This window comes from Argiope bruennichi, chromosome X2, assembly GCF_947563725.1.
Source record: "Argiope bruennichi chromosome X2, qqArgBrue1.1, whole genome shotgun sequence".
Classification (NCBI taxonomy): Eukaryota; Metazoa; Arthropoda; class Arachnida; order Araneae; family Araneidae; genus Argiope; species Argiope bruennichi.
The window spans coordinates 45,111,446-45,125,658 of NC_079163.1; the positions used below are offsets into that span (position 1 = coordinate 45,111,446).

The following is a 14,213-nucleotide window of genomic DNA, read 5'->3' on the forward strand; positions in this document are numbered from 1 at the left end:
GCTCGGAAAATTAAACTTTTCTAACTTATAATATATAGCTGAGTTTGAAATTAGCATACTATTGCAATAAAACATTTGAGAGAAAGTATTTTATGAATATCGATATATAATAATAAATCTTTCGATGAAATTACTACATTTAATCATCTGAAAGATTTAAAATCGTAAAATATTTCAATGAATAACCTTAATTCAATTTCAAAAAAGCGAAAATTAAGATAAAGCTGTTGCTCTACTGGAACAGGGAATTAGTACTGAAGAAACTTTGATAAATATAGACATGACTCAGTTATTTGGAATTCGATGTCTTTAGTATTCAAGTGACGTAACAAGTTTTCGACAGCTCGTTAATTGAAAACGTATTCATATTAGAAGTTTAGAATCACTAGGAATTAAGTGAGATACTTTTAGCGATTTATTATCCTCTGTGAGTTTAAATCATTCAAGAGCTATTTAGTATTTGTATTCTCAGACGATTCAATAGTGATGATCCTTTAGTGATTTAATGAATTTTCCGAAATAGCAATTAATCATGTAAAGAAATATAAAAGTTTCCTCTTATACGAGAGAATAACGCCACAAAATATTGGGAATCCAAGATGGCATATATCAGGAGGGAAAAAAAGAAAAAAGAAATAAAAGACTGAATGCGATAGAATCAGAAATCCATCTACAAGCCGGTGATGTGTTCATGATTCCTCTTCTAAGACTTAAATTATGTCTCTTCTGTGCTGAAACATCTTCTTTAAGAAAGAATTGTGCTTATGGAAGAAGCTGGCCACTTGTAAAGCGATAGTTAAAAAGTTCTAGTTTTAGTTTGTTTCTGTTATATTACATCTAGGCATGTAAGCTCTTTTCGTCAAGTAAAAGCAGAATGTACAATCTGTGGATTTAAACATTATGTATTATGAAGAAAATAACCATTTTGGCAAAGAGAAGCTGGTGCATTGAAAGCAGAACACTTTCAAATAAATGCTGTTTCACGTAAGTTAATCGCCAAATCTTCAGTGTTTTCCGTGAAAAAAGTAATCTGAAGTACTTAATAAGAGTTGATTATAAAGATAAGTATTCGGTGCTCGAATAATATTAAATTTAGTACAGGAAAGGAATAAATTCAAGAGATTACGAGTAGAATCTACGAATCTACAAATTTATTCAGTGAAATTCAATATGCCGAAACGCATAAAAAAAAAAAATCATGGAATTAAAATGTCGGATGTGGATGGAAATTTTAACTGTGAGTAAGAGGATTTATAAGAAAAAAGAATTAACGATTCCAAGCCCCAAAAAATGACGCTCAATGAAATCCATTCTTAACAAATATTGTGCATCGATTATCACCTTATGTCTATATATAAATATTTCTTTATGTTTCCAAAAATTTAAATTTTCAGTTTTTATTTGTTAAAAACCAAATTGTCTTCCACCAACTTATTAGATAGAAGTCATATCAACAAAGCTGTCAAATTATTTTGTTTAAAAATTTAATTCTTAATCAGCAAGATTTCTGATGTTCGTGCTGTAATATTTAACTGTAATTTTAACTGATGTTCAGTAATATTTAACTGTAATCGAGACAAACGCAAGCTACCTCTTTCCCACACGTCGTCAATTAAAATTATTTGGGCTGTTATTTTTTGTAGTTAATTGGAAATAACTGTGCGTCTAAGTAACTATTTGACTTTTATATATATTCATTTTAAAACTTATATTAAGGCTAATGTTAATTAGATTTAACTATTGTAATAGTGTTTATTATGGAATTTCTCTCATTTTTGTTCTATCACTTTGTTATCCCATTCTCCATTTTAAATAGTGGCATAACTTAGGGTGTGGTAGGCAAGGCAAATGGCCTTTACACCATTATCACGGAACAAAAAATTTAGAAACGAATTATTGCATTTAAGTGCATTTTATGATGCGTTTGGAGTTATATTTTCAAAAAATTTTTATTCACGAAAGGCTTAACAATTAATATGGTTCCAAATGGACGTGGGACAACATAAGCGATATACTAGCATTATTACATTCTGGAGAACAATTCAAGCTTGCTTTATTAAAAGAAATTCGCAAATACGAATGAAATGCATTTTACTTTACAGAGATTTGATGATCAAAACTCCCTCCGTGGATGCGAGTCTGTTAAAATACTTTTCAAATGTTTGTCTCTCAATTTATTTAAAGCTAAATTTTAATTAATTAAAATACACGAAATTGGGGTGTTAGTAATGATAAATTCTGTAAATATTATTTATCAAAAATAATAATAACATCTGAAAATTCCGAAGATTTCCTTATCAATGATATAAATTACAAAGGTAAGTTATTGAACAATTTTACAAGTAAGTTATTGAACAATTATTTTTGCAAACACTAAAAACTTCATAAATATTATTGACAATATTAATTTTATTGTTGAAATTTTAGTCACACCAATTTGCAGTTTCATTAAATTATATGTTTATCTTTATTAGAAAAAATATATATATATAATATTTCCAATGAATTTTTAATCAAAAATTTTAATTTTCTCTTTGGTTATGTAAATTAGTATATGGTTTAATAGCATATGGATAATTCATTCTCTTTCACTCCATAAGCATGCATGTGTTTAAGTATTATATTATTTTGAATTAAAGATTAAATTTGTCATAAGATATTTATTTATTGTACATGCATTAATCAGAAAATTTTCATATCTTCAAAAGTTACAAATATTTTTATTAGTGCATTTTTTTACATAATGACAATTCCCCTTATTATAAAAGGTAATTATGCATTATTAATATATGAGATAATGATAATTAAAAAGACATAAGAGTTAATTATACATTATTAATAATTAACTCTTCATAAAGTATAATCAATCATAGTGTATTATTAATTAAGTATTACTAGGAGTTAATTATTTATATTCTTTATATTTGTTATACAAATAGACTGAATGTCTACTTTCTAATCATTTATTTAAGGCAACTAGTGTAATAATCATTAGAGTCATGTATTGCATTTAAAGGCCACAAAATCATTACATTTATTAGATATAATTTTTTTCATTCAAAATTCAGCATTTTTTGAAATTAAACAGTTTATGAATGCTAGAGGTGCTTTTTTACTGTGCAAATTATTATAAGCTAATAATAATCTGCAATAATTCAGAATTATATGTGATTATATTTATTTCAGAATTATATTTTTTATGTGATTCGTTTTTTGTGTAGATGAAAGATTCAGATGATTGTTTTGACATTTTCTGATTTTTTTCCAGATATATTTAACTGTGAATTTCATAAAATGAAAATTTTGTTCAGTTTCAGGATAATGATATCTGCAGCAATCAATTTGTTTCTCAATTGTGTGCTATAATTTGCATAAATATGCAACTTAAAACTGGCTAACTATTTCTAATTATTTTAATTTAAGTTAAATTCCAATTTGACTAATAACTTCATTAAAACTAGATTGAACATGTACTTTCTTATCACTTATTAAAGGCAATTACTTTAATAATCATTAGAATCTTATGATTTTAAAGGTAAAAAAAATCATTACATTTATTAAATACATTTTTACATCCAAAATTGAACATTTTTGGATATATAGCAGTTTATGGATGCTAGAATTTTTTTTACTGTGCAGATTGTTATGAGAAAATGATAATCTACAATATTCAGAATTAAATTTGATTATATGTAATTCAGAATAATATTTGATATGTGATGTGTTTTTAGTGTAAATGAAGGATTTAGATGATTATTTTGACCTTTTCTTAATTTTTTCAACATATATTTAATTGACATTTCAAAAAATGAAAATTTATTTGGTTTAAGGTTAAGTTTTATTATTCAGTTGTGTGCTAAAATTTGCTTAAATATGTACCTTAAATCTGGCTAAGTATTATGCAATCAATTTAATTTAAATTAAATTCCAGCTTTATCTAAATAACAGATACTCATTATCAATGCTCATATATTCCAGAAATTCATTCGATATAAAGCCTTTTTAATATTAAGTGCTATGATTTAAGTCATTAAATTCATTAGCTGAAAAACATTCAGTACATTTTTTTTTTTTTTTTTTTTTTTTTTTGTATACTGTTGGTCTGAGGTCTGTCGGCAGATGCAGAACTTCTACTCAATAATGCTACAATCAATTATTTATTTAGTTATTTATTTTTCAGTTCAATGCATCGAAAAGAAGAGTTCGAAAAGGCTTTAGCTAGGCTGGAGAAACTCCAAGAAGAAATACGGCTTGCTGAAGAACGAATTCGAAGTAATAATTTATTATCTCTTCCACATATTATACACATTTCGTGAACATGCTTTGATTAGGATTTCACAAGTTTTACAACTTTGAAAGCTAAATGTGGGTCGAATTTCTAACCCAAAATATCAAATAGTTCATATTGATTTTCAAAATTTACAAAATATCTTTTCAAGAATTTTAAAAAGCTTATAAAATTATAACGAAGCAAAAAATTTATTGCATACTGTTTTAGTTGATTTGTTCAGTTTCAACGAAATAATCGAAATTCCTGGCTTTGGAAATATTAATCTCCCTCAGCTGAGGGTAACCGTATGTGGGAAAATTTAAAAGGTTTTTAGCTTAGTTTCAGAATAAAAAAAAAAAAAATCAAAATTAATTTTTTTTATTTAAGTTTTTTTTTACATACCACAATTTATAATCACATTATGAAGAAATATTAAGGGAATTAATTAAATGTGTATAAAAAATTAAAGTAAAATTAATTACTTATTTATAATATATTGAATTATTAATTAATCATTTAAATGGTTATGACATATTCCTCTTTACAGACATGTAAAATGCTAATTTTAATGTTATAATTATAAATGTTTTTATTTGTAAATCATGGTTAATTTTTCAAGAATTTTTTTTTCTTTAGTTGTGTTTTGGCCGTGGTATGTATATTTAAAAAAAATTAAAAATGTACACATTTCAGAAGACGGTAAAAAAAAAAAAAAAGATTATGGTAAAATACATTATTAATATTTTAAGTAAATTCAAAACATGTTGAATGACAATAAAAGTTAAGCAACTGAAAAAAAAGTGGATCTCGTAATATGCAATGAGTAAGGCATTAAAATGCCTACGTCTGCCAATGAACGCCAATTATCTGACATAAAATATGTGTTGAAAATACACTCACACATACACACAAATATGATTTCGTAGACTTCTCTTAACAATAAAATTAGTCTGCTTATTATTTTGAAATATTAGACAGAATGAGTAGTAGAATTAATGCCTGTTTTGATACTTTGGTTCAGTGTTTATAAATGTCTTTTTTTTCTTTTTGCAGGACGCTATCGTTACTTGAAACCAGATGAGGCGAAAGGTAATATCATTATCAATCAGGAAATCTTAAATGCGAAATAAAGCTCCTCTGGAGGAAAGATTTTGCTAAAGTAGAAGTTACATAATTACATTTTACACAATTTTGTGTTACGTCGCTTGTTTCATGTTTGTAAAGAGGCAGATGAAAATGATTTGTTTTTGAGTCTTCTATTGGTCTGATTAAACGATTTTTCTATTCCAATAGATTTTTCACTTACCTTCTGAAGTAAAGAATGCTTGCAAATTATGACATTATATTATGTAAATATTTCATAATATAACATTATATTATGAAAATATTTCATTATATTATGTAAATATTTCATTATATTATGTAAATATTTCATAAAAGTCAGTTAATCTAATTCGATGCCACATGCGACACCTGATAACGAATTACGGAAAAAAAATTAATTCACAGAAATATCCTATTATTTTTCTTGACAACTATACTAAATGAGTAGCCTTTAAGCTGATATTAATAAAGTAAATCCAAAACAACGATTTTTGCCATTAAGATGTCAGAGATGGCGACAGGGTGCCAGCGCCTACTTCAATCTTAATATGTCGTGTCCCTAAATATATCACATAGCATAAGAGATGTTAATGCCGTCTATTCCAGCTATGGGGAACAACACTGCAAACAAAATATTTTGCTATTTTTTCCAGTTTTAAATTCAGAAGTCAATAAAGAAGATATCACTTAAGGAAGCGAATAATAATTTATTTGTCTATGGGCGCCTATTAATTTAGCTATACTTGTAGCATACTATTGAAAAATATATTTATTTCGGATACTATGGATTAAATGAATTCATAATTTTAGAAAAGTTTTACATTTAGTAAATTCAATACTCTATCAATAATCATTGATTTGTTGATGTGGAATTTTATATCATCTTCTCAGAATATGTGAAAAGAATCTGGAGCAAAAATAATATTAATTGTGAAAATTTTATATTATCATACTGTTAATATTTAACTTTATAAGTTTTTACAGATTCCAAAAGTCATTTTATGTTTTTTTTTTAGTTCGTTTGATTGAGAAACAGGAACCTGAAGAAGAAGGACCATCTGCAAGTAATATAAATATTTAATATTTGCAAAAGTAAGATATGAAAATCAGGAATAATATTTCATAAAATATTATATATATATTTGAAGATTTTACCAAAGTCGAAGAAATGTTTTTTTCTTATAGAAGAATAATTATTTTAGTACCAAAATCCAATTGCTTAAGTTTTCTTAATAAATTAATTTCGAACATCTTCTATACAATTTTGTTTAGAAATCACGATATAAAAAGAAGCAACTTCCGAATACTGGATAAAAAAACACCCTTGAAGATGAATCTCATTTCTCGTGCGGTAATTTTAATCCATTTAACTTGTGATATCCTTGGATTGAATTTATGTTCCTTCGACTCATAATGCATTGTACCTAAAATTTTCAGTCATATACCACGAAGGCCTGGTACAAAATTTTTGTTTGTTTCGATGCTCATTTATATTTTGAGTTCAATCATTCAATTCAATTTTAAATTATTTTCACACCTATTGTCTTACATTTCGTTTAGTAAATCCTTTCGGAAAGGAATTCAACGATACAATTTAGAAGGTAAACTGAAGACAATTTACTATTAGAAAAAGAGTTCAAATTGAATTTGTTCAAGTTGGAAGATATTGAAGAAATTTTTATGTACATATTGAAAACGCATAATGAATTTAAAGAAGAAAATCCTTGATTTTTCATAAAAAGGCAGCATTCTTCGTAAATTATTACATTATTTTGTTTATTTTCTTAAGTAGTTATATCATGACTATTAAAAGATAAAAATTCCATGCTCTAAGCGATTTTGAAGAGAACTTTTGAGATATGAATCATGTGATGTTTTTCTTCCGACATTCAAGAATTTGACTAAAAAAGTCCTGAAATCGATTAATTGACTAAATTTCACCCAATATTTGAAGCTGTGCACTCCAGAATAACATTTTTCTGAAAAAAAAATCCAGAAATCGCTTTGGATTTCTCTTGCTGAGCAGTTAGCATAAAGGAAACTTACATAAAAAAAATGATTTTTTTTAGCCTTCTCATTATTTTTACTTTAAAAAAAAGGCAAATTTACACCACATTTTTATTCTATTAACATCACGAGAAATTTTTACTCAATTAATTGGAATTGCGTTTTAGTGGGGTTTTTTTAAGAAAATTCTTTAAATTTTAGATTATTTTGTAATCATTCTAGTTTATATTTGTTTATAAACAAATAATCATCCTAAAATATATATCCGAAGTCTTTTAATTCCAATTTTTTTTGTTTTGTTTCAGCTAAAGCTAAGAGGAAATGAAGAAAAATTTTGTAGCGCCAGAATAAGAATGGAACTCTAAATGTGAAATAAAATTAAAATTCACATAAGAAAATGTGTTCGTTTCAGTATCTGTGTCCTTTTTTACATAAAATATTCATATATTTAAAATTTTTATACTAATATCTGAGATATGAGAAGTAATTTTGTGAAGAATTTGGATTTTTGGGGTTTATAACTAAAAGAGATCGTGATTTTTAGAATTACTTGCATCTGAGTAAGCCAGAATCTTGTTAATTTTATAATGGTACAAATACACACAAAAAAAAATTCTATTCTTGTATAAAGACAGCATTTTCCTTTGATAATGAATTATTTTTTAAATCAAAATAAACTTGACAAGTTCAAATAAAATAAGAGATTTGTACAGAGTTTTATAAAAAATCGTACTGAAACAGTGTTTCTGAAATTGGAAACAAGGAAACTGAATAGTTTTTAAGGATGAACACACCGAAGAAAAGTGAATGGATTTTAAAAGAAGGTTTAAATCATTGGAGAAAATGGAACACACTTAAAAAAAACTATTGCTTTAACTAAAATGAAAGATGAATTTAAGCAAAGGAACAATTGAAAGTATTGTAAGGTTTTAATGTTATTATCGAAGAAAGGATGGACTTCAAGAACATTCTTAAAAAAAATCAAATTATCTTAGGCTAGACAAATTTATCTTTGATTTATGATAATGTGATTAAAAAAAGTATTTAAAAAGCTAGAAGAAAGAGGAATGAGTTGGTATCTTTTTCAAATTATGTGTTTAGAATTTACAATCAATAAATAAGAACATATGAGAAATTTTATTTATACTGAGTTAATTAGAAAAACAGTCACTGGTAAAAATCAAGATAATTTTATATTTTTTTATCTTCTATTATTCTTTAAACAGAGGTCCTGAGGGAATTGTGAAATATAGAGAAAAAGGGGTATTTAAACATAAGTGAGGTGTGGCCACCGACTTTACCCTCTTTATTTCAATGTCATTTGTATCCTATCAAGATTGCATGTTGCATTGTCAGATTTGACTAGAAGAGGTTTTTTTAACCTTAGTATTCTGCCGTTCCGAGATCTCGCCTTGCGTTTTTCAACAAAATAATTCTTTTTTCTGCTGAAACACTAAATTTTTGAATTGAGAAAGAATTTAATTCTGACAGCAAAATTTTTAATTTTTCCTATTCGACTATCGAAGTTATAACATCTTATGTTTTGGCGTGTTCATCCTTGAAAATGCTTATCATACAGTAACTTTTCTTCCGAATTTTATAAATTAGTGTTATTGCTTTTTCCGTTCAAGAGAATGAAGATTCAAATGTTTAGATTTCTTCTGTGTCTTTCAACCTTTCTTAACTATTTAGCATGAATCGAGGATCTCCAAAGTTGTAAGAAAAAAGAGATTAACTTACAGTCACAAAAATAAAAAAACAATAATTCGATAAAAATGGCATGAATTAAAGACTATTTTGTTACAAATTTAACAATGACGTGATTTTGTGTTTTCGAAATTTGTCATCATATTTTTCCTAAAATTTTATTCATTTTCCTCAGCACGTTTGGGACGATTGTGCAATACTTCAGGGAATACTGTCTGTATTTTAAGTGCTGTCATATATTTTCTACCTCACATTTAAACGCATTAATTGCTATTTAACTTTTTCAGAAATTTTAATTTCTAGTTTAATCTTTACAGTCATATTGAAGTCGCCATTATCTATGACTAATCTATTAGTTGAAAAAAATAATACATATTGCTAATTGCATTCGAATCATCGTATTAAAATATTCAAATTCAAATAAAAATGGTGAAGTAATATTTTTATCTCTCGCTTATCTGCTTACTGCAAGGACAACTGTTGTGTCAGGGTAGTTGAGCATTTCACAGCATATGATTTTAAGATGCAATAAAATTTTTGAAAGAAATAATTTATTAGATTTTAAATAAAAAAATAAAGCAAATATCGGTCGTTACAGAAATGCTTCATGGCACCGTTATTAAACATTTTTTATTGCTTAATTAAATTCGATAAATCTAGATTTTGAAAGAGAAACGTATATAATTAAGAAGTAGATTCTATTTGCATCATTTCTCAAATATATGCTCACTGTAAATGTATGTAAGAATGAATTAAAACAAAATTTTGTGAAAAAATAATTGCACATTAGTATTCGTTAATAAACGAATGTGCCGAGCTTTTAATTCCCAAATGAACAATGGAATAGTTTTGCTTTTCTGAAATCCATGTCAAAGTTATTGGTAGTTAATCACTTCATTCATTTTTAATAGAATACATTATTTGAAATGATTACGATGAATCGGAATATATAACTACATTCTCTGTTTTTAGTACATAAAAAAATTTACAATTCCTTTTATACCCGAAAGAATGTCACGCACCCAATAAGGCAATTATTTCCATTTTTCGAGAATTGAATGAAAAAACAGCCAGTTTCTTTTTTTAAACATGTTTATAGATATATAAAAATTACACTATATATAAATTGCTATGCGACACAGCTAAAAAATCATTCTATCCATTCTACAGATCAACTGGAGCTAGAATTACCAAATTTGGTACGTAGTTACTTCTTATGTAGTTTGGTGTCCATTAAAAAATGGGTTTAAAATATTTCAAATTAAAATTTAATCAAAATTTTAACGTTTTTCTTTAATAACTTCTGAGAATATATTATAATACAGAATTTGTTTAAAAAACATTAATTTCTCAATATTACCAATTCCATTTACTAATAGTATATTTTAATAAATTTCATAAGTTTTTTGAAAAATATTGTACTAAGCACATTTTAGAACAGTATTTTTTGTTGCCTTAGTTAATGAATTTATTGGTTTGTTTCTGTAATTATTTACGTATGTTGGACGATATTAAAATCCTTCTTTTGTTTATACGTTGTCACTACTACATCATAACTGAGTGTAAATATTAAGAATAAAACAAATATAGATGAATCATGTCTAATAACATTAAATCAAGTTTCAGAGGAGAGGCTTTAATTTTCTTTGAATTTTTTTCTTTATAAAGACGAAATTAATTTGCATTTAAATCCACAAGAAAAGATTATTAAAATTCATATTATCATACTTTTCCTTCACTAGATAGAAGAAATTTTGATTTCACCAATAGATCATTGTAAAATTGCCATTCGCCTGAGAGTAAAATATCTTAATCATATGATTCTGTAGAAAATCACTGTCCCTAAAATGTACTGATTACTAATAATACTAATTAAAGGATGGCAAGATATAAGTATATTAAAATCTGCTTTCCTTTACTTATATTATAGATTGAAAAGATTTGTATCTGAATTTTAAGATGGAGGATAGAAATTTTTCATTAATATTTTCGTAAATTATCTCTAAAGCAAGACGATATTTTATTTGAGTTTAGATTTCTATTTCCACAGATGCATACATATTTTCTTCTTTAATTATTAGTAAAGAAAATAATATCATATAGAGCAAAATCAATCGGAAATGTTAAAAAAATTAAATGCTAGAAATACCGATAAGTTTTTACCTCTAGACATATTTGATTTGCATGCGTCAAATGCGGTGCTTACTACGGTTGAAAACTTAACGCGCAACAGGTGTCCTGCTTTTGAAATTTCGGAAAGGGAAGGCATGATTTCATTTTGCTTCCATCAAAAAAATTTAACCCAAAATCAAACGCACTGAAACTTTCTTCGTAACCAGGGTCAGAAATTTAAACTTGCCTAATGTATAACGTGAAATTGAATTTGAAATTAGCATACTATATATGCAATAAAATATTTGTGAGATAGCTTTTCAGAAAGGTACTACCTCAGGAAGACAATATTTGTTTGGACATCTGCAAGAGAATAAGATGAAACAATTTTCTTAGGCGATTCGCGATTTGGCATCGTTAATTTTCCTTAAAATATACCTTCTGAGTTTATTAACTAGTTATTTTTTCGGAGATTACTTGAGAAATTCAGACTTCGGCTTTTAAACATGCTCCTAGGATACCTTAAAAAGGACAACACCAACAGGGAATATAAAATTCGGCTTGTAAACAACAACAGCAACAACAAAAAACTTTTTTTAATAAAACAAACTTTTTGGATAGTGCACTTGGCTTTGATAATGATTTGAATTCTATTTTTGCCATTTGCTTTTTTTCTATCTAATTTTTTTTTAAATCTTTGATAGGTTGTTCAAAGAAGAAAGCGCTTCCCATTATCATGATGGCATTTTCCTCACAGCCACACGCTGTCTTTCAGAGGACGTTATGAAACCGTTATGAAAATGTATTAAATGGAACTGAAACCAGTGATTCAGTTATTTATGCATTTTTATCTATCTTAATATTCTATCAAGTAATGTGGGTCGAAAGTTGGTAATCGGTGGAGCCGTGACTGAAATCCATCTGCAAGTCGGTGATGTATTTATTCTTGATTTCTCTTTTAAGTTTTAAATTATATCTTTTCTGTGATGAAACATCTTATTTACGAAAAAATTGTGCTTATTTGAGAATCTGATAACTTCTAATGCGGAAATTGATACTACCTAAAGGTTGTTGTCTCTGTTATATTATGTCTAGACATGCGAGTTCTTATTGTGAAGAAAAAGCACAATATACAATCTGTGGATTTCTCTTAAATTTCTTCAACATATTGTATTATGTAGAAAATTAAAACTTTGACACAGAGGAGCTCGTGTAATGAAAGCACAACACTTCAAAATGATTGTTGTTTCAGGTAAGTTTAGCCTCAGATCTTGATTGTTTACCTAAAAGTAAGAAATCTGAAATACTTTATAAGAGTTGATTATAAATATGGCTACTCGGAGAAATCATAAAATTAAATTTATTAGGAAAATGAAGAAATTTAAGAGATTAGGAGTAGAATCTGCCAATCATGATTCTTTGTTAAAATTGAACTTGCCGAAAAGCATTAAAAAATCATGAAATTTAATTCTTGGATGTGAATAGAAATTATAACTGTGAATAAGAGGATTAATGCAAAAGAAAAAAAGAATTACTGCTTCCAAACCTAAAAATATGGTGCTCAATGAACGAACAATTCCATTCTTTACAAATATTGTGCATCGATTACGAGCTTATGTCTATATATGAATATTCCTTTATTCTTTCGAAAATTTAAATTTTCAGTTTTTATTTGTTTAAAACCAAATTGTCTTGCACAATTTTATAAAATGAATGTCAAATCAACATAGCTTTCAAATTATTTGGAATATTTTGAATTTTTTTATTTGTTTGAATATTTAATTCATTAAAAGCAAGATTTCTGATATTTGTGCTGTAATATTTAACTGTAATCGAGACAAAGCAAGCTGCTTATTTCCCACACATCGTCAATTAAAATTATTAGCGCTGTTATTTTTTGTAGTTAATTGGAAAAAACTGTGCCTGTAAGTAACTATTTACTTTTTATATGTATTCATTTTAAAACTGTAATGAAAATTAATGACATAAAATGAAAATTTTGTTCAGTTTCAGGATAAAGATATCTGCAGCAATCAATTTGTTTCTCAATTGTGTGCTATAATTTGCTTAAATATGCAACTTAAAACTGGCTAACTATTTCTATATATGCGATATACTAACAATATATGCGATTTACTAACATTATTATAATCTGAGAATTAATTCAATCTTGCTTTCTTAAAACAAAATCGCAAATACGAATTAAATGCATTTTATTTTACAGAGATTTGATAACCCAAACTCCATCTGTAGATGCGAGTCTGTTAAAATACTTTTCAAATGTTTGTCTCTCAATTTATTTAAAGCTAAATTTTAATTAATTAAAATAAGCGAAATTGGAATGTTAGTGGTGATAACTTCTGTAAATATTATTTATAAAAAATAATAATAACATCTGAAATTTCCCATTTCCTTATTATTGTTAGTTATTGAACAATTTTACGACAATTTTTGCAAACACTTAAAACTTCATAAATATTATTGACAATATTAATTTTATTGTTGAAATTTTAGTCAAACCCAATTGCAGTTTCATTAAATCATTATATTATATGTTTCTCTTCATTAGAAAAAAATATATAATATTTCCAATGAATTTTTAATCAAAAATTTTAATTTACTCTTTGGTTACGTAAGTTAGTATGTGGTTTAATAGCATAAGGACAATTCATTCTCTTTCACTCCATAAACATGCATGTGTTTCTAGTATTATATTATTTTGAATTAAAGATTAAATTTGTCATAAGATATTTATTTATTGTACATGCATTAATTAGAAAATTTTCATATCTTCAAAAGCTACAAATATTTTTAATAGTGCATTTTTTTAGATAATGACAATTCCCCTTATTATAAAAGTTAATTATGCCTTATTAATATATGAGATAATGATTATTAATAAGACATAAGAGTTAATTATACATCATTAATAATTAACTCTTAATAAAGTATAATCAATAATAATGTATTATTAATTAAGTATTACTAGAAGTTGATTATTTATATTCTTTAT

The 14,213-nt window shown here is 26.2% G+C and overlaps 1 protein-coding gene across 1 annotated transcript in view; it reads left to right on the forward strand.

Moving 5' to 3' along the window:
• Positions 1-4,184: 4,184 nt before the first annotated feature.
• The window catches only part of LOC129959730 (retinitis pigmentosa 1-like 1 protein), a 68,379-nt gene continuing 58,350 nt past the window's right edge, over positions 4,185-14,213 (forward strand). Inside the window, exons 1-3 of the mRNA XM_056072620.1 lie at positions 4,185-4,272; positions 5,324-5,359; positions 6,391-6,438. Coding sequence (XP_055928595.1) covers positions 4,185-4,272; positions 5,324-5,359; positions 6,391-6,438 — 172 coding nt within the window. The remainder of the gene's footprint in view (positions 4,273-5,323; positions 5,360-6,390; positions 6,439-14,213) is intronic.